Here is a 21,545-nt window from a genome sequence, read left to right as displayed (position 1 = left end):
GAGAAACTGCAGAGCTATAATTCATTTGCAGACTTAGAACCATTAATTTGGGTTTGAATAGGGACTGGGAGTAGCTGGCTCACTACAAAAGCAATTTTCCCTCTCTTGGTATTGATACCTCCTCCTCAATTATTTGGAGTGGACCACATCCACCCTGATTGAATTGGCTTTCAACACTGATTCTCCACTTGTAAGGTAACTCGCTCTCTTTATGTACCAATATATATTTATGCCTGTATCTGCAATTTTCAGTCCATGCATCTGAAGAAGTGGTTTTTTTAACTCATGAAAATTTGTGCCCAAATAAATCTGTTAGTCTTTAAGGTGCCACCAGACTCCTCGTTGTTTCTGTGGATAAAGACTAACACAGCTACCCCTCTAATACTTTATAGCATCAGAAACTCTCCCTATTTACTCAGTGCTTTTTCGCCCCCCCTCTTTTTTGGAGAGCTAGAAAAAGAGATGAAATTGGTTGAGGGGGACTTGGGGCTCAGTTTCATTAGCATTCATTGTTTGACTTTTGTTAACAGTACAGATTTTTTAGTTGAAAATGCTGTTTTATTTTGAATTCACCCCATTGTGTGTAGGTACCTCAGAAGATGTTATGTCTCATACATGCTGAAATACCTAGGCACAGTGAGATGTATTAAGAAGAATATTTTTTGCTTTAATTCTGGTTCTGTGCTTGGCTTGTTTTAACGTACACATTAATGGTGCTCTATCAAATGTTATTTGTATTGTTAATATTGTACAGTATTGTTAATATGTGACATACAATTATATTCAGAAAGAAAATGAAAACGAGCTGCAGAATCCTCTTATACTAAAGAAGTATTGATATGTATATATCACACTTCTGATGACTGCAATCTTTATTTCCCCCGCACCCAGAATCAGATAGAGATAAAACAAGACAATTACAGGATGTGAAAATGATTAGAACATGGCTTGGTTTAGATTAAAGCCTTTCCTTGCAACTAGCAATGTAATGATTTATACTAACTCATCTGGTATTTTGATCATCCCTTTCTGACCATATCTAGGAATGAACTTTCATTTGGTTTATGCTTGCCTTCTCTGAGCACTTAGGAATCTGCTAAAGAAGTGGCAATTATATCAAGTCTTTTAATGTTTATGGTGTTTGGTAGAATTGAATTGTTTGCATTTTTGTTTCGTTTTATTAAATGTTTGGTTCTTGTCTATTTGTTAGATTGAGGATCTCCATTCCCAATTACTGAGAGCGGAAGCGGACCGCATGGATTTGCAGCATCAAGTTTCACAGGTTGCCCTGCACCGCCAAAGCTGCCATGATGAGCAAGAGGACAACAGGAGAATTAGATCAGGTACTGCCTTTTCCTGTTTTTCGGGACATACATTTACAACTTTGCAAGAGAATGATCTCTGTCTTTGAGTTGTAATCTAGATCCTCTGTTGGTTGAACTAATACAGCTAGTTATCATCTTGGCTCAATTAACTTTTGTTAGTATTGGTGTCAGATGTTGGTAGCTAAGTAGTTAAGAGAAACAAAAGTTATGAGAAGACTGAAATACATTATCTTCATACTGGTTATTTTTAAAAAAATCCAAAATGTATAGGATTATTCAATTGAGCAGCATCAATGGTTTCTTCATTGAAGAGAAATTTTGAACCGTTTTTGTAGTATCAAAAGATTTATTATAAAAATTTTGATAGCATTTTTCTGAAATGTTGGTATTTCTACCTATCATGAGGTTAACTCTTGCCATATTGCAGCACAGGTGCAAGATTCACCTGCCTGTGTAGATTTTTTCTTAATTAAAAAGGCTGCTAAACTGCCTGTTAAACCTCCAAATTATCCTTCAGAAATGACAACTTATTTTAGGGAGAAGTAGATAATATAGTCTCAATCACATTCAGTTAATGCTTGTATTTGCGACACCTTACAAATGTGCAAGTAGGTCATGGTATTCAGAATTTAAAAATACATTTAAAATCTCAAGAGGTAATTGCATAGTAGGCTATAATGTCTCGAAAGTATTTTTGGATAAAAAATTACAAATTGATCTGTAGTTGAGCTCTCTAAATGCATCTTGACTTGTGTTTTTAAAAAAAGTCAATATCTTTTGGAGTCACTATGGTCTATCATTTATAGTGACACACTTCTGTGTGATTTAGGTGGTATCTAGGCTAGGGTCAATATCCCAATGAATCTTTCATCAGCTTGCTTAAGTCCTACTTTCTATTTTTATAACTTCTTATTACAGCTGCTTAATTCCTCTTGCATCCAGACAGATTCTCATGGTCATTAAAATGGAGTTGTGATTCCATTTTTTATAAAAATCTTCCCTTCCTCAGAAAACTGAAGAATCTATAGTTCTGTATCAAATACTTTGTTTTTTCAGAAGAGGGTGAATTGTTAGCCATTTTTGAACCACCTGATAAGTTCAATTTTAAGCAAAATGGTCACCTTATTTGTGACAATAGTATGAGAGCCTTATATTGCATATTGAAAATTCCTTTCCACCACTTGTTTTGCAATTATAATAACTATGCTATAAAATGTTGCTGTAAAAATGCAAAGAAAGAAACAAAACCTGTCCTGGAGCAATTTTACCAAAAAGAGGAATAAAGCTTTAAGCAAATATTTCAACAGTAAGTAGTATGGGGATAGAACAGAGAGTCATGCAAAGGGTTAGGGACTGAGGTTTTCTGAATTTCTAATGAGTTATAAACTGAAGAACCTTGATTGTTAGCTAAGGAACAGCTGATATAATTACTGCAATTTTTAGATAGCAATTTACCTTATAAGTTCTGGATAAGAATGGAAACTTCACAAACTTACCTAGATATAGTAAAAAGTGATACATCCTGACAATTTTTTTTATAAAGTACTCTTCACTAATGGTATAGCATCCAGATCTTGCAACTGTGCCTTAATGTGGTTAAATTTTGGCTCTGTTGAAGTCAGTGGTAAAACTCCCATTTCATCCATGTTTTTTTTCCACTCCTATATTAAAACTGCCTACAAAGGAGGAAGAGAACATGAAATGGCTTGGCTGCAGTGAATAGAAGGCTAATATTTCCCTAGCTATGAAATCATACTTTTAACTTAGAGTATCTTCCGGTTGTATACTGATAAAATCAATAGCTGTGGGATATTCATATGTTCCCATTAATACCCCATAATTTATATGGGAAGAAGAAAATAGTACTGCAAAGATAGGAATGAGAAATTTAATTTCTATATTTTAGTGCTTTCACTTGGCATATCAATTCTGTTTGTTCACAAATGGCTCACGCTATTTTGTAGTTGTTGAAAGGTCTGAGCGGGAGAAGCAAGAGTTGGAGAAACAGATCCTGGAGTTAAGAGCAAAGCTGAATCATAGTGCTGTCATGTCAGAGGTAGAGGAGCTAAAGCGATGCATAGAGCACAAGGACAAGGAGAAAGCACAACTTGCAATGCACATAGAGGTAACCTTTTCTTTATAAGTGGTTTCCCATGTGTTGTGGTTGGTGATGGGCTAGGTTGGGTGGTGACAAAAATCTCCAAAACAAATATTTCCAGTGATACTCAGACCTTAGTGGTTCAGGAGCCATATTAGTGGTCAACGTTACACAAAAGAGCCACTGTAATGTGAATTCATTGTTTCATTTACTATTTTTATGTATATACAGGGCTGGCCCTAGAACAGATGGTGCCCCCCCCTCCATTTGTTAAACTTTGAATACCTTATTTTTTAGAAAAAAGAAAAGGAGTACTTGTGGCACCTTAGAGACTAACAAATTTATTAGAGCATAAGCTTCCGTGAGCTGAGCTGTAGCTCACGGAAGCTTATGCTCTAATAAATTTGTTAGTCTCTAAGGTGCCACAAGTACTCCTTTTCTTTTTGCGAATACAGACTAACACGACTGCTACTCTGAAACCTCTTATTTTTTAGTGCATTTGTAGCCCATTTCACAACTTTGATACATGATTAGCATGCATGATTTATCCCTGTCTCATAAGATGATAAATTTGTACGCTAGGATCTGTAAGTTATACCCTATGTAAGCAAATAAAAATAATTGTTTATAGAAACTTTTTTTAATTTTAAGAATAACTGAAATGTTCTAACATGAAGAAATTGAACTTTGCACCAACATTGGTTGGACCAGTATTAAATAGTGTTACAGAAGGTGACAGCCTTTGAATGTTAACCCGATCCTTTAGTTCAAAAAGTTGCTCTTCTCACCTTTTGCCCTCCCAAACTGAAGCACAGCATGAGAGATCCAAAGTTGGCCAATGCCATTTTCAAGCAATAGAATAGCAAACGATGTCAGTTTTTTCATTGGCCATCGTCAATTGAATATGTTTTCATGAGCCTGAGCTTCAAAAAGCTGCACTCACCTCTTGCGACTATAACCAGCAGCGTGAGCAGAATCCTCAAAGTATCCGCACATTAGGAAAAGTGTTCTCCGGCTCTGCATCATGACAAAATAGGAGAACTTGGAGTGGAGAGTGCTTCCTGTGTTGCAAAATGTGATCGCTGTTGTCCAGTTCAACATAGAGGTTTTCATCATTGACATCTGAACATTCTCCATGTGTCAGAGTCTGGTGAAGGTCCGTACAATTGTTCAAGTGTTTTCCTGCTTACTAAGTTCATACAAAATCCTCTAGGTCTTTTCGTGGTGCTTCATTTATCCAGACCTTTCTTTGATGGACACTTGAGCAGTGTCAATGAGCAACCAAAAAACCTCCTCCTTGAATTTTTCGTCCAAGCTTCTGTGATAGACCCAGGCCAGTTGGGTACAGCAGAGTAGTAGAAGGCCAATGGATAAACAGTTTTCTGTTCCCTGACTGACCAGAGCAGGGCTTCTCAAGGCTAGGGTGGACACATGACTCCAATTAGCCTGCAAAGAATCAGGTGAGGACGTTAAGCTAATGTGGACACCTGACTCCAATTAAGGCCCCTCTGATGCTATAAAAGGACTCGCTCCGGTCAGGCCGAGGAGAACCAGGGAGCCAGAGGAGAGGAAGTGTGGCTGAAGGGCTGGGTAATGAAGACACCCTCAAGCCACTGGAAAGGGAAACCTAAGGTAAGGGTGAAGAAGGCATTAACAGGGAGAAGCAGGAGAGCGGTGAGGAAGTGGCCCAGGGAAATGTAGCAACTCTGGCAGTGAAAGGTTGGCTGCCAACAGTTACTGCCATTAGGGTTCCTGGGCCGGAGCCTGGAGTAGAGGGCGGGCCTGGGTTCCCCCAACCCACCTCTACGGAAAAACCTCCTGGGAGGGGAAGACAGGCCCCTGTCAGGACAGGAGGCTAAACTGTTCTGGAATAAGCCCGTAGGGACAACAGAGACTGTGGGAGTTCTCTCACCAACCTCCTTGCTGGCTTATGATGAAAAGACTGTAACCCTGGCCCTAGAGAGAGAAGGGCTACGTGGAGAGTCCCAGTGAGCCTCTGTTGCTAGCATAAACCTCCTGGAAGCACGGGACCCACGGGGACAAGGTCAGAGCTCTGCCACACTTCCTATCACCATATCTCTGCCCTTGTAACCAAGCTGTTTCTTCTTATGATGAATATGAGGGTTTTTTTTTTTTTAAAGTCAGGCTCAACTCCTAAGTTTTCTGCCATTTCTTTGGCAGCTGTGATGGCATGTTCAAATCCATTGTCTCTGTAGGCCACATCAAAATCAAGTCAACTTCTAATCAAAGTAGCAGTGGTCTCAGTGTCCATCTACTGAGTTTGTAATGCCTTACTTACAACATTGAGTTGGAAGGGGATATCATGCCAAACCACAACTGAGTGCAGAAATTTGAAGTCAGTGATCTGGTTTACCGGGCTTTGTGCGTCGTGTCAGATTCTGGCCTCTACTCAACTGTGCCAGTTAGATCATGGCGTCATAAACAACAGTCACGTGGTACCTCACTGACCTTATGTTATCAATGCAGCTCTCTCAGCAGTGGCTTCATGGTGAGATTTACCTTGCCCGTATGTTGTCAATGCACCTCTCTCTTAGTGGCTTCATAGTCAGATTTGTGATATTGTCTGTGATATCTTCCACCTGATAGTTGATGCTGAAAACAAGACATATATCCTTTGCAGTACTCTGAAGAGAGATACTGAATCTAAAGAAGATGACGCTGCATCTGACACAACTAGGTTGAGGGAATAGCAGCTGCAAGGCATAAAGAAAACTCTTGGATTCAAGGCAAGGATCATTGTGTGGACGCCACTGTTTCTTCCTTTCATGTTTGTGCCGTTGTGGTAGCCTTGGCCATGGAAATCCTGAAGCTTTATTTTATTCTCATTCAAAATGTTCATAAACAGTTCTGGTAGGCCTTTTCCAGTAGAGTTGTCCAGACTGGAAACAGATCAAGCGTTTCCTTATTTGGATACACCCATCCTTGTCAATAAATCTTACTGTAAATGACATCTTTACATCAACCTCAGCCTGGACCAGTCCACACAAGAGATCCACTTCCTGGACACTAAGGTGCTAATAAGCGATGGTCACATAAACACCACCCTATATCGGAAACCTACTGACCGCTATTCCTACCTACATGCCTCTAGCTTTCATCCAGATCATACCACTCGATCCATTGTCTACAGCCAAGCGCTACGATATAACCGCATTTGCTCCAACCCCTCAGACAGAGACAAACACCTACAAGATCTCTATCATGCATTCCTACAACTACAATACCCACCTGCTGAGGTGAAGAAACAGATTGACAGAGCCAGAAGAGTACCCAGAAGTCACCTACTACAGGACAGGCCCAACAAAGAAAACAACAGAACGCCACTAGCCATCACCTTCAGCCCCCAACTAAAACCTCTCCAACGCATCATCAAGGATCTACAACCTATCCTGAAGGACAAGCCATCACTCTCTCAGATCTTGGGAGATAGACCAGTCCTTGCTTACAGACAGCCCCCCAATCTGAAGCAAATACTCACCAGCAACCACACACCACACAACAGAACCACTAACCCAGGAACCTATCCTTGCAACAAAGCCCGTTGCCAACTCTGTCCACATATCTATTCAGGGGATACCATCATAGGGCCTAATCACATCAGCCACACTATCAGAGGCTCGTTCACCTGCGCATCTACCAATGTGATATATGCCATCATGTGCCAGCAATGCCCCTCTGCCATGTACATTGGCCAAACTGGACAGTCTCTACGTAAAAGAATGAATGGACACAAATCAGACGTCAAGAATTATAACATTCAAAAACCAGTTGGAGAACACTTCAATCTCTCTGGTCACTCGATCACAGACCTAAGAGTGGCTATCCTTCAACAAAAAAGCTTCAAAAACAGACTCCAACGAGAGACTGCTGAATTGGAATTAATTTGCAAACTGGATACAATTAACTTAGGCTTGAATAGAGACTGGGAATGGATGAGTCATTACACAAAGTAAAACTATTTCCCCATGGTATTTCTCCCCCCCACCCCACCCCCCCACTGTTCCTCTGATATTCTTGTTAACTGCTGGAATTAGCCTACCTGCTTGTCACCATGGAAGGTTTTCCTCCTTTCCCCCCCCCGCTGTGGGTGATGGCTTATCTTAAGTGATCACTCTCCTTACAGTGTGTATGATAAACCCATTGTTTCATGTTCTCTGTGTGTGTGTATATAAATCTCTCCTCTGTTTTTTCCACCAAATGCATCCGATGAAGTGAGCTGTAGCTCACGAAAGCTTATGCTCTAATAAATTTGTTAGTCTCTAAGGTGCCACAAGTACTCCTTTTCTTTTTGCGAATACAGACTAACACGGCTGCTACTCTGAAACCTATCTTTTACTGTGACTACTCTCAGGAGTGCAGTCCATTATTACAGCGTAGTACTTTGCTTTGCTGAGCTGCATCAATATGTTGTTAAGCACCTTCCTTGCCATAAGGTTAATCAATTCATTTTGAATTGTTTTGCTGCAGTAATGGTCCATAGCTTCTTTACAGACTAGTTGACGTAGGTGCTTACATATGACATAGTCATATTTCCCAAAGAGCTCTACAAAACCAAGGAAATTACCTTTATGTTCAGTGAACAATATATTAGACGAGCCCCAGAAAGCCAAATTATTCTTTGCAAGGAAAAGGGTAATTCAGAACAGATGCTTGAAAACGTTCCTCCAATGCTTAGTTTCTACACTGAATAATGTACTGTTTTTCTGCATCTTTGCATTTATTCAGCTTGAGCCTGGACTCAACTCACATCCATTTGGATTGGGCTGTAAAATGGCCGAGTGACTTTTCATGTTGCTTCAGAGTATCAGCTAAGTTATGCCAGCATTTGTACCCAGAAAGCACAAGCAATAATTTGCATTCTTGTCAAATATTTTACAAGAAAAATAGATCAGTTTGTCGGTTGATTTTGAGTAAACTAGCCAATGCCCATTCTGTATCTCACTCTTCTTGAGCACTCTTTTGCAGCGTGACTTTGAGAAGAGTCGCTTCTGCTCATTTACTGGAAACGTCATATTCTCTATTTTGCCTGTCTTGTTCAAAATTGTATGATTGGCAGAGTTTAGGATCACTGGCCATAAAGCAGGATCTGATGTATCAATTTGTGGTGTGCAGTTTTTCTCATTATTGTTTGTCATCACGTGTGGCTGATTCTTCATCATTTCTCTCTTTTCATGTAAACCAGATTTTTCTTTGTCATTACTCTCCTTTTCATGTGAGCCAATTCTTCCCAATCGTCACTCTCCTTTATGCCATCAGGAAAACTGGACGATTCTCCATCACTTTTTTAAATTTCCATTCTTTATCATCAGGTAAATCTGCTAACTCCTTAGCAATAGGAATTCCATCATTTACGCTTCACTCCTCAGTTTTTTGTGCACTGGGATGATCGCTACTGCCTAAAGCTGGTCTATGTTGTTCTGTTTCAGATATTTTCCCATCAAATTTGCCCCTTGCTGCAAACTAGATTGCAACTGAGTTTTTCGCTTCCCATACTGGGCTCCTTAAGGTTTCTTTAGGGGAAAACAGACTGTATTAGGGACAGCAAAAGTCTATGTTCTGCATTCTTAGAAAGTAGTCAAACATTATGTATTGCACATGCCAAAAGAAGTAACAGTATTTCTTTTATATTGTTGCGTAGATAGGGGTTCATTAGATATCTCGGCTGTCTCATAAAAAGTGTCCTTCATTAGTCACTACTTACATTCTTTAAGTCTTAAAACACAAATACACTTTCACAATTACACAATAAAAAATATTCAGAATATCGAGTGCCTTATATATTCATGGCTGACAAAATTCTAGGAGGTTCAAGGAAAATGTAGTTCTCAAAAAGTCTGGAAGGTTCCATGAAATTCTACAAAAGTCCGGGGGGTAGTGAAAAATGAATGCACATACAGAATACATAAAACATTTTACTTCAGATGTTCTATTTTTCCTTTTGTCGCTAACAACTAAAATAGCACTCTGTGCCTGGCATTCCCCAAGCCCGGCACCCCAGGTGGTTGCTGGGGTCACCTGCCCCTAAATCTAGCCGTGCGCGTGTGTGTGTGTGTTTATTATTCTCACAGCAAAATGTCTGGCCAAGTATTATTATTTTATCAGCTACAATTGTTAATATAGTAAAAGCATCCTGATTAGTTAATAAATTAGATTGGTTAATAATTAAATCACATAGTGTTTTAATATGTGCTGTAAAAAGCCATAGGATGCACATTGAAGAGTCACTTGCGGCTTGCGAGCCTTAGTCTGAATATCACTGAAATAGTCACTCTGACCCAACTCTGATATCCATTCTTTAAACCCCTTTGAACAGTGTTTTAACCTTGCAGAGTTTTCACCTTTTGTTATTCTCCTTCTTTTGGCAACTGAGTCTGTGCCATTGCCCTTGCTTTCATTTTCTGGTTTTCTCCTCCTCTTCCCCCTTTTTTTGTTCCTATGGTTAACATCTATTACAGTGACACTTCTTTGTGCAAATATAGATCTGACATTCTCAAAGGCTGCTATTGATGCTCTGGGGAATGATTCTTGGGAGTGTTTAGAGATCTACTGCTTCTCCCATTTCTCAGACCAAAAGCACCACGCCCAGCTCCATAATATTTTTGAGCTAAAACTGGACTCCTGAGGTACCTTGTTATCTGAGACAGTATTTTCTACTACTGCTGTACTATAACTACAATTAACCTTTGAAGAATTAAAGAGTAGAAATGCAAATTTGTCTTTCAAACCATAATTCTATGTATGGAAAGTATCAGTGCAACTATTAATTATCTGTATATAGTGTTTTATGTGTGCAAGGTTTCTTGCTAAAGAATGAAGACACAGTTCTTCTGTCAAGGAGTCTACATCCAAGTAGAAATTTGCAATCTACGAATTGAAAGTTTTGTATTGATTGATTACTAACTGAAATCTCAGAAAAACTTAGAGGTTTTAAAGGCCCGGCTTGACAAAGCCTGGACTGGGATGATTTAGTTGGTGTTGGTCCTGCTTTGAGCAGAGGATTGGACTAGATGACCTTCTGAGGTCTCTTTCAACCCTAATATTCTATGATTCTATGAAATGTCATGATATCATAAATTTTTAGATCCTGAGATCTATATTTTTGAACTTACTCCAATTTTGTCACTTCTGGTAAAGTCTCTGAAGGATAAACTGTGTTTATTATACCCAATCAGGAAAATAAGGGGTACATTTTAAAAACATTACAAAGGCTTTTAGTAGTCACTTGACATTCATTGACTTAAATGAGAGTCAGTCTTGGGGCTAAAAATCCATGCAATGGTTTTTGGAATTTAGAAAAGTATCTTTTAATAGGTATTATTTTATCTAGCATGTAAGCCATAAAGGAACATAATGTATGTAAATTCATTGACAGTAAATTAAGATCTTTATTAGTGAGAGAATTTGGAAAACAGTATCAGACAATCTCTTTTTAAATGGAGAATATAAGGAGATTTTATATTTTGCAATCTTATCTAGGAACTTAGCTGCTATTAGTGATTTCATGTGGAAGGTGTTCAGATGTTATGGTGATGGGTGGCAGCTAGCATATCTGAAATATATTGAGATGTACTGAATTATTAAATTCTGTATAAAAATAATTTCATTCTATTCTTTGGACTCCTGGGTCTGGTACATCTATTAACTGAAAGCTAAGCCATATTGCCCAGCTACCAACTATCAGCATCAGGTCTCCCCTCTCCCACCTACAAACAACCAGCTTCCATTTGCACAGAAGGGTCGGTAGACACAAGGAGCTAAATGGTTATGAGGTAACAGGGCTGAACAGGAAAATATTCATAGTTATGAAGGACATCCTAATGACTAATTTTATGCTTAAAGGTAGAATCCTCTCCATGGATCTACTACTGGTCTGTTTCAGACTGACCATTAGGGCAACCTACTTGTTTTTACACTATATGACGGGGTGGCCAACCTGAGACTGAGAAGGAGCCAGAATTTACCAATGTACATTGCCAAAGAGTCACAGTAATAAGTCAGCATTCCCCCGTCAGCTCCCCCCCACCAACCCGTTCCCAGCGCCTCTCGGCAGCCCTGCCAATCAGTGCCTCCCCCGCCCTCCCCGCACCTCCTGATCAGCTGTTTCATGGTGTGCAGGAGGCTTTGGGATGGGGGAGGGGGAGGAGGAGGAGCGAGGGCATGGCATGCTCAGAGGAGGGGGTGGGAAGGGGTGGAGTGGGCGAAGGGCCTGTGGCAGAGCCAGGGGTTGAGCAGTGAGCACCCCCCGGCATATTGGAAAGTTGGCGTCTGTAGCTCCAGCCCCAGAGTCTGTGCCTATACAAGGAGCCTCATATTAACTTCTGAAGAGCCGCATGTGGCTCCGGAGCCACAGGTTGACCACTCCTGCTATATGAAGTTACAAGTTATTCTCCAGGCTGAAAGTACTCATGTCCTATATCATTAAGGACTTTGGTATATCAATAATGAGTAACCAGTTAGATCCTGAAGTATATAACTTTTTTAGAAAGCTAGATAACAAAGTATAAAAACAACTTGGTTCAGTTCTTTAAAAAATACTTTAAAAACCTGTCTATTGCTCTTTGAAGTGCCATACATTAGTGCTTATATTAATCAAGTTTAGATAGCATAAATGGGAAATAATAAGAGCTGCAGCATTAAAATCAATATAGGATTGTATCTGAAACAAACTGCTTAATTTCCATTATTATTGTGTAATCAAATTATATCAAATATGGATGCCCTTCTAAGAAAAATAAAACTTCCATTTTTCCCAGGACCTGTTTTTAGTAATGAATTTCTCATCTTAATTAGAAGAAGTATTAGGTTGAGGACTTCTCTAAGCTAAAATGGGATGGTAAGATATCTAGAGGCTTAACTTAATGTTCAAAATGCTTATATTTATAAAACCGGATGAGAAATATTTATTTTTTGTTGCTTGTGTTAACATATTTCTGGATCTCAGAAGAAGGGATTATTTCCAGTAAAAAATACTGCTTTTCGGATGATCTGTGGCTCCACAGGTATTCTCAAAAGTCCTTGCAGTGGTAGCCAACCCCCTCCACAGAGAAGGTGTCAGAATCATCTTCTTGGAGTGCTTGCTCATGTCCATTCCATTCTAGACGTGTGCACGCCCATGTGCACAATCGTCGGAGATTTTTGCCTTAGCGGTATCTGTAGGGCCGGTCATGGTGCCCTCTGGAGTGCCGTGCTCATGCATCTGTATGATTAAAGTGCTTGGGAGAGTCGCATGTAAAAGGCAAGTGCCACTTTGTAAGAACTTTCGACCAAGAACTCAGGAGGAGCAGGATATTCATTTATGAGGCTGTGCTTCTATGCCCAGCACCTCAGCATTGGAGAGGAACATGTTGGAACCGAGCTTCATCTGGCACGGATCCCCTTCACCGACACCCAAGAAGTGTTTAAAGAAGCGAATCCCTCTGGAACTGAGCAAGGAAGGGCAGGGGACTTTGGGCAAAGGACCAAGTACAGGCCATCTGCCCACGCCAGAGCTGCATGGAGGTGCATCGCCGCTTGGACTCCTCAGCCCTCCTAGGGATCCACCTTTGACTCCTGGGAATGGTAGGGGATGCAGGCACCCGATATTGCCTCCTGAGACTGAGGTGGTAACATCAGCAAGCCCCCCCCCAGCCCCGGTGCCACATACATTATTGGAAGCGACAAAGGTTCCCCGCTCGGCAAGCCGAGTTCAGGGCCACCTCAGAGGGCAGTAGTTTCCGGACCAGAGGCAGACTCCGCATCCTAGGTCCCCGGTTAGCCAGCTTAGGTTGCTGGCACTGCGATCCCAGTCTCCGTGGGCATGACGCAATGAGACATAGGTCCCCCTATGTCCAGTACCGTTTGCCCTTCCACCTGCTGATGCTGTGGCACAGGTCTCGTTCCCCACCATCATGAGACTGCTCCTCCTCATGGCACCAGTCTCCACGTTCCCAGCACCAGCTTCCTGCAGGCATCGCTTGCCCCACTCAAGGCACTGCTCCCCTGCGCTGAGGGTCAGCCGCCACAATCAGGCATTCATAGCCCTGCCCTGGTCAATGGAAGGGGACTCTTTGGAGTTAGAGTGGGACTTTAGTCCCTCGCCAAGGTAGCTCCAACCTCAGTGAGCCCCGGAAACTATCTCAGCTCCTACAGTGCCGGCATGGCAGCAAGGCCAGTGGCCAACCCAATGGCCCTATTGGAACGCATGAGACATACCAATGATTCTGGTACCGTTCTCACATTAGTGTTTGTTTGCCGCTTGGAGAGGCATCGACGGTACCGGAATTGGTATGCGGAGCAGACTCCGACACTGTGGGAGAGGAGCAGGTGCCCACTGCGAAGTAGTGGGAGACTGCCCCAGTCCCTCTCCCAGTAGTGTAATCATCATCCTCATCACAGACGAGGCAGTTGCGGGACCCTCGCGGGCCAGCCCTCCCGATGATTTTTTAGGGAGCCCCAAGCCCTGCTGAGGAGGGTGGCCTCAAATTTGGGCTTGGAGGTGGAGGAAATGGCAGAGCAATTGGAAAATCTGTTCAATATTCTTGTGGCATTGCCCCTCACGAGTCGCATTGCCCATGCATGAAAGGGTTCTCAAGATCGCCATTTCCCTCTAGCAAACCCCATTCTCCATCCCACCAACCTCCAAGTGGGCCAAAAAGAAGTATTTCATACCTGCTAAGGGTTTTGAATGTCTATATACCCACCCACCCTTGGTTCGCTTGTCGTTTATGCAGCTAATGAAAGGGACAGGCGAGTTCCACCTCCAAAAATAAAGATGCCAAGAAGCTGGACCTATTTGGGAGGAAATTTATTCAACCGCCAGCCTCGAGTTTCAGATGTCAAATCATCAAGTCCTAGTGGGCAGATACAATTTTAATTTGTGGGACTCCCTAAAGGACCTGTGCCAGGAGTTTGCCACTATTTTGGAGGAGGGTACTGCTGTGGCGAGGAGTTCCTTCCAGATGGCCTGGGATGCAGCTGATTCAGCTGCCAGGGTCGTTGCCTTGGCCATGGTGATGAGGCGCAGTTCCTGACTTCAATCCATGGACCTGTCCCAAGAGATGCAGTCTTCCATCCAGGATTGCCCCTTCGGGAGTGGGTTCTTCTTGGAGCAAACGGATTCGAGGCTGCATGGACTCAAGGACACTCGGGTGACCCTCCTCTCACTAGGGCTGCATATGCTGCAAGTGGCAAGAAAACCTGCCTCCTAGGCATTGGGCTCCTCAGCAGAGCTTATCTAGGAGAAGAGACCGAAACTCTGCGTTTAGCCATCACCCCTCTGCCTCCGACTCGCCCTCCCAGCTAGGCCCCTCGAAACACCAAGGGGGCCAGACACGCTCATTTTGAAGGTGTGCCTGAGGACAGCGCCCCAGTCAATCCTCAGGATGCACCCCGCTACTCATTCTTCAACTGTCTGCGTCCCTTCAGGTCGGCTTGGTTGCAAGTAACCTCAGACCGCTGGGTACTCGACATAATATCTCAGGGCTATCCCCTGCAGTTTTTGGCCTTCTCTTTCTCTTCAGGGACCCTTCTCACAAGTGATTCCTCACCCAGGAAGTGGAAAACCACCTATGGCTGGGAGTGGTAGAGGAGGGTCCTCGAGAGATGAGGAGAAGAGGGTTCTACTGCTGCTGTTTCTTAATCCAGGGGTTCTCTAACTTCATTGCACCACGACTCCCTTCTGACAACAAAAATTTCTACAATACCCTAGGAGGGGGGACTGAAGCCTGAACCTACTCAAGCCCTGCTGCCCTGGGCGGGGGGCCAGAGCCAAAGCCCAAGTCCGACTGCCCTGTGCGGGGCCAAAGCCGGTGGTGCCTTATATACTGACAGATGAACGCGGCACTCCAGAGGGCTCCATGATTGGCCCCACAAATAGCGCCAAGGCAAAAATCTCCAACTGCGCATGTGGGCACGCACCCACCTAGAATCGAATGGACACAAGCAACATATCTCGAAGAACAATAGTTACGAAAAGGTAGGTAACCGTTTTCCCCCTATCTGGACAGTTGCTTAGTCAAAGCATCGACTTGAGGAGAGGCACTAGAAGCTCCCCAAAAGACAGTAGCTAGGTCTCTTCACACAGCTAGGTCTACAAATAAACTAATAAAAAGCAGCATTCACATCTGTGTGGAGACTGGAGTTCACTGGGGCCTACCTGGACTCTCTGGAAGCTGTAGCCTGTCTGCCCCAACACAGATTTATCACTGTAACCAATCTGATCACCATAATGCAAGCCAGTCCACAGACATTGGCCAGGACCTGCCTCCAATTGTTAGGCCATATATCAGCAATGACATTTGTCATCAAACACACCAGACTGCACATGCAATGCTTCCAGGGCTGGCTCAGGACAGTATATGTTCCATACAAACATAATATAAGCAAGCATCTTATGATGCCAACCAAAGTAAAAAATTATCTACATTAACTACACAGCGTTTGCACAGGAGTTCCCTTCACACAGACCCCACCATCAATTATACTCACAATGGACAGGGGCACACCTGCCCAACCACACGATCCAAGACCACACTTTAAACATATTGGAGCTGTGGGCAGTCTACAATGTATGCTCACACTTCCTACCCAGGATTAGGGACAAGGCCATAAAGGTTCTGACAGATGTCACTTGTATGTTTTATATAAGCTGATGGGAGCGGGAGGGGATGGTCACACTCCCTAATGCACAGAAGCAATACACCTATGGAACTGGTGCATCTGCCACAACATCGACATCTCAGCCTCCTACCTGCCAGGATGCCAAACACCACTGCAGATGCACTGAGCAGAAAATTTTCCCAGGATCACAAGTGGGAAATGAACACCAGGGTACTATAGAACATACTCATACACTGGGAGTTCCTTTCCTACTATATATTTCTTTGAGACAACCCAGAATGCCAAGTGCCCATACTTTTGCTCCAGAGTGGGACTGGGACTCCATTTCGCTACACAATATTTTTCTCCTCTAATGGGATGCACATCTATTGTAGGCTTGTCCCCTGACCCTTCTCCTAGTCAGGCTCATACAAAAGATAAGGATCAACAACTCCAGATTCATCTTGATAGCCCCCACATGGCCCAGACAAACATGGTTTCCTTACCTCTTGAAGATGGCTGCATGCCCACCACACAAACTTCCATTTCTATCACATCTCTTGCATCTAGATGCAGGCCAAGTCTACCACAAGAAGCTGGCAAGACTGCACCTGAGGCCTTGAGAACAATTAAATGACCTGTTCAGAGGAGGTAAGGGACATCTTTTAAACAGCAGAAGGTCTCCTACACGGCATACCTTCCTGTGCAAATGGAAGAGATTCCATGTATGGTGCCAGAATAAGCAAACAATGGCAACTATTCTCCTTTACCAGTGGTATTGGATTACATATTTGAACTCAAGAAATCTGGTCTCTTAATGAGCTTGATCAGAGTATACCTCATGGCAATCATGGTGTTCCATCATGAAGTGGATGAGTTCTTGATCTTTGCCCACCCTACCACTAAATGCTTCCTCAAGGGTCTCCATAACTTTTACTCTAAATATGAGCCCTTTCCCAGCATGGGACCTCAATCTGATGCTTCAATGTCTTATGGGGCCCCCTTTTGAACCATTAGCGACATGTTCACTTTGCCACCATTCGATGAAGGTGAGTTTGCTTGTCACTGTCACATCTGCCCGATATGTGGTGGAACCGGGGGCCCTCATGGCACCCCCCAACACAATATTTTTCAAAAAAAAGTTACTCTAAGACCCCATCCCAAATTCCTACCTAAAATAGTTTCATCATTCCATTTGAATCAATCCATCCATCTCCTATCATTCTTCCCAAAACCTCTTGGGAACAAACAAGAAGCAATGCTTCATACCCTGGATATCTGAAGGGCACTAGCTTTTTATACTGAAAGGACAAAGTCTTTCAGAAAATCACCACAGGTATTTGTTTCCCTTATGAAACAATCTAAGGGAGATGCCGTATCCAAACAAAGGCTGTCGAAATGGATCTCCGGCTGCATTGACTTTTGTTATCGTCATGAACTACTACACTCCTCCCACCAGGGACCCACATGTACACACTCCACCAGAGCACTATCTACATGGATAGCCTTCCTCAACAATGTGTCTGTTATGGGCACCTGTAAAGTCACAACCTGGGCGTCTGCCCATACGTTCACACAAAACACTATGCCATAGAGCAGCACTTATTACATGTTCTGCTGGGACTTGTGGTTTTCTCATTCACCATGACTGCAACTCTGAAGCCAATTCCTTCCACAGAAGGGAAACTGCACTACAGTCACCTAAAGTGGAGCACCCGCAGGGACACTCTTCAAACAAGAAGAGAAGGTTACTCACCCTGTGCAATAATAGAGGTTCTTAGAGATGACTGTCCCTCTTGGTGCTCCACTACCCTCTCTCTTCCCCTTTACTTTGGAGTTTTTTTTGCTTAGACTCTGCAGTAGAGAAGGAACTGAGGGAGGGTTGGTCGCACAGTGCTATGTAACCGCCTGAAACAGTGGGAGATGGAGACAGTGCTTGTGTGACCCTATCAGGCACTGCTACTAAAAATCTCAGATTATAAGCACAGGGGTGCAGAGTCACCTAAAATGGAACACTCACAAGGACAACCATCTCAAAGAACCTCAGTTACTGCCTAGGATGAGTAACCTCTTTTGTTTATTATATCTGCCTGAGTCCCCTTGCTAGTTGTTATGGCTTGTTAGAGTTCAGTTTAGATTATTGATTGAGATACTAGCAGAGATCAATTGCGTTTTATTAAGTAAAACTAGATCAGTACAACACAGAAAGGGTTAATAACTTAATTAGTCCAGGGACTCAGATTTGCAGCTTTGTTTCTGTTCTGAATTGGTTATAATTGAATGGGTTTTTATACTTTATTAACCTCTTTCTACAGTTTGCATTTAGCTGCACACCTAGCGCCATCCACTCACCAGCAAATGCCAACCTTGCTAGTAATGGTCTAGAGTAGACAGCTGCATATTAAGTCATAGATTCCATTACACTTTAAGTTGACAGCTTGAATCCCTGAAAAGGATCGTAATAGTTTTGCCTGTTTAACAAGAAAGCTTATTATGATTGTGGTTAGCAGCATAATGCTTCTTAACCAGTCATTTCACTGTGCCCTGTGCAGTTGGTTTACATACTTGCTGTCACAGTACATGGCAACTGGACCTGTATTTTCTCTCCATGGTCCAGCAATGGCATCCACTCTTAGGCTTCTGGCTCCCCCAGCTGTCACCTCTCTTGGGTGGAGACATGTCTCTTTCCCTCCTGACCAGGGTATTTCCAGGCTGCACAGTTCCAGGCTAATACTGTGAATTCCCTAGCAAATCAGATTGCCTAAGCAGACCTGCTTTGTATTCTATAAACAGCATAATTGTCCACAGTTAAGTTACCACACGGTTCTTTGTAAGCAAGCATATTTGTTCTTAAATTAAAAGTATTACAGAGAAAACATTAGAAACAATAAAAGAAGCGGTGTGCATGCTAACAAATTGATGAGAGATTTTACTCCACCTCCAGCAAGGCTTCTGGCAGGTGAACAGTCCTTTAAACCCTACACAGGTTTTTCTGTGGTTACAAGTTCATAACACCTTTGCTCACAACAAATACCACCATAAATAGGTTAAGTCCTTCCAATCCTTCCCAGGAAGAGTTGGGGCTTCCTTTGGACAGAAAGGCCTTTCCATTTGCTGGATTAAAAAGAAGGCCTTGAGTCAGTTTAAACTCAGCCTATTTATCCAAAAGTGCTATCTTCATCTGTTAGGTTTTTCTAGAGAATCCAGTCTGAACCAGTATATGCAAGTCTTTCCAGGTGAGCGTACCTTGCAGGAGGTGTAACAAGTTGAGTGAATTTGCTTAATCATCCCCCTCTATTCTTAGTTCCTGGAGGGTGGTAGTCCCTCTCCCCCAAGGAATTGCATACAGTCCCTGGTCCACAATGATACATAAACTTAATTCAGTAAGGTTTGTGCAGGATATTACCATATCTGTTATACTTGCGTTATGCTGTAGTTTTTTTTATTTAAATTGAACGTAATAATTTAGTATTCATGGGTTCAGCTCTTGTTGCTATAGTTTCAAGCTCAAGCTCAACAGAGCTTCTGGTGCTTTTCTCAAATTTGGAGACTTCAGGAACACACAAAGTCCAAGGATAGTGACTGCAGATACAGTCATAAATACAAAATCTTATCTGTACTACATGTTGTTTTAAAGCAATAAGTAAAGTTACAATTACCTATGCATCTAATTGTACAATCTATATAGCATACATTAATTATATATGAAATCTCATGTAAATTGACCATAACACCACATAAAACAATGATAAATGGATGATAAAATGAACTAATTGGCTACAATTCATTCATATATGAATGTCATATTTGTGGTTAACATTTCCTATGCATGGGCAGGGTGAATCATGTTCCCTCATAGATGTCCATTCTGTACACAATAAAAAGCTCATTTGAAGTAATTTTTAATTTTTTCTATGCAAAGTTTCAGGTTTAGTACTTAATTCAATTCCTCCCAAGTTGTCCACCTACTTATTCCTCTTTTGTGATTTAGGTTACAATTGCATAACTTGTTGTTCATGTCGCGGAACCAATCACATTTCTTATCTGCTGCAGTTGCTAGCACATATGTTAAAAAATTACCCTATGCAGTTGTGTAAAAGTTGGTTATGAAAATAGATCATGACAGAAATAAATTTCCATTTCTTATCCTATATAAGCTCAAAGCAAAATTTACCTTTTAATTCCCTTGATATAACTATGAGAGATTCTGGCAGCACTAAGCTGTATGGCAACGGGCTTTGTTAACCGAATTTAAATATATATTCTTAAACTGTCTTTATTTTTCTCCATGGACCCACACAAAAATAAGGGAAACCTCATTTACTGTCTGTGGACAACAATGAAACTGACTATCCACAAAATAAACCAATTGGAAAAATATTTTTCTAATCTTTTAGTTGTAGTAAACTTGTGTGCTACTTTTAAAAGTAGTAGGTGAATGAATTCATAGAGATGTGACTTTCCAAAATTAAATTACTCTCTTGCAAATCAGGGATCATTAGAATGTGTCTGGAGCTTAGTATTTCATTGTAAAAACTGTTCATCATCACAGAAGAATTGCTTTTGCACTGAAGGTCACTTGGTAACCCTATGAAAGAATGTATGGTTCAAATGCACAGTGGATGAAATTACTTGATTGACTGAAGGTTTCTAACTCTCTAATCTTGAAAAAAATGGGCCTGTTGAACAGTGTAACACTGTTGAACATTGGACCATTCCACTATGACTGTATTGGGTTTTGGAAGGGAAGGGGGAAGGTTAGATTGCTGTACTTTTGCTGTAGGATTGCCTCTTTGGGTATGTCTACACAGCAATTAAACATCTTTGTCTGGTCCATGTCAGCTGACTTAGATTTGCAAGGCTGTAAAATTGCAGTGTAGACTTTTGGGCTGGAGCCTGGGCTCTGGGATGCTCCTCTCCTTCACAATTTTCCAGCCTGAGCTCCACAAGCCTGAGTCAGCTGACACGGGCTAGCTGCGGGTATTTAATTGCTATGTAGACTTATCTTTTGTTAGTATCCATGTTTTCAAACTTAAGAGCAATTTATGGCTTCTGAATTAATTTTGTCCTCAGCTAAAATTCAGTTAATGGCCTTCCCTTTTACTCATAAGAGGATGGCATTCAAATAGAGAATAATTGACGACTAATATAGATCAATTAAGAGGTCTAAAAATCCACAAACATAGTTATTTTAAAATTGCTTGCATCAAAGAAAGATAGCAAGTGGAAAATCCATTTATAATCACTGACCAGCAGGCACTGCAGGAACTGTATTTGACTAGCTCTTAAACATTGAATTAGTATTATATAATAGTGCATTTTGATAAGGTTTATATACATTTTTCTTATGATATTTGCTTAAAAACACAAATTATTCCTTGGAAGTTGAAATCTTTTAATGGATATTAGCTTTGTCTTTGTTACTGCATAAGTGTTTGCCCAACAATACAAGCAATAGTTTAATGCTTGAGAAAAATCGAGAAGGTAGTTTTTTCAACCGAAATTAGAAGAAGCTAACTTGAATT

The 21,545-nt window shown here is 41.7% G+C and overlaps 1 protein-coding gene across 2 annotated transcripts in view; it reads left to right on the top strand.

Moving 5' to 3' along the window:
- Positions 1-21,545, top strand: part of CEP128 (centrosomal protein 128) — a 434,621-nt gene that overhangs the window by 91,551 nt on the left and 321,525 nt on the right. For both annotated transcript variants that reach the window (XM_043516125.1, XM_038407035.2), the window contains 2 exons: positions 1,211-1,343; positions 3,290-3,450. In XM_043516125.1, the coding sequence (XP_043372060.1) occupies positions 1,211-1,343; positions 3,290-3,450 (294 nt within the window). The remainder of the gene's footprint in view (positions 1-1,210; positions 1,344-3,289; positions 3,451-21,545) is intronic.

This window comes from Dermochelys coriacea, chromosome 6 (assembly GCF_009764565.3).
Source record: "Dermochelys coriacea isolate rDerCor1 chromosome 6, rDerCor1.pri.v4, whole genome shotgun sequence".
Taxonomy (NCBI): Eukaryota; Metazoa; Chordata; order Testudines; family Dermochelyidae; genus Dermochelys; species Dermochelys coriacea.
This window is presented reverse-complemented; position numbering and strand designations above follow the sequence as displayed.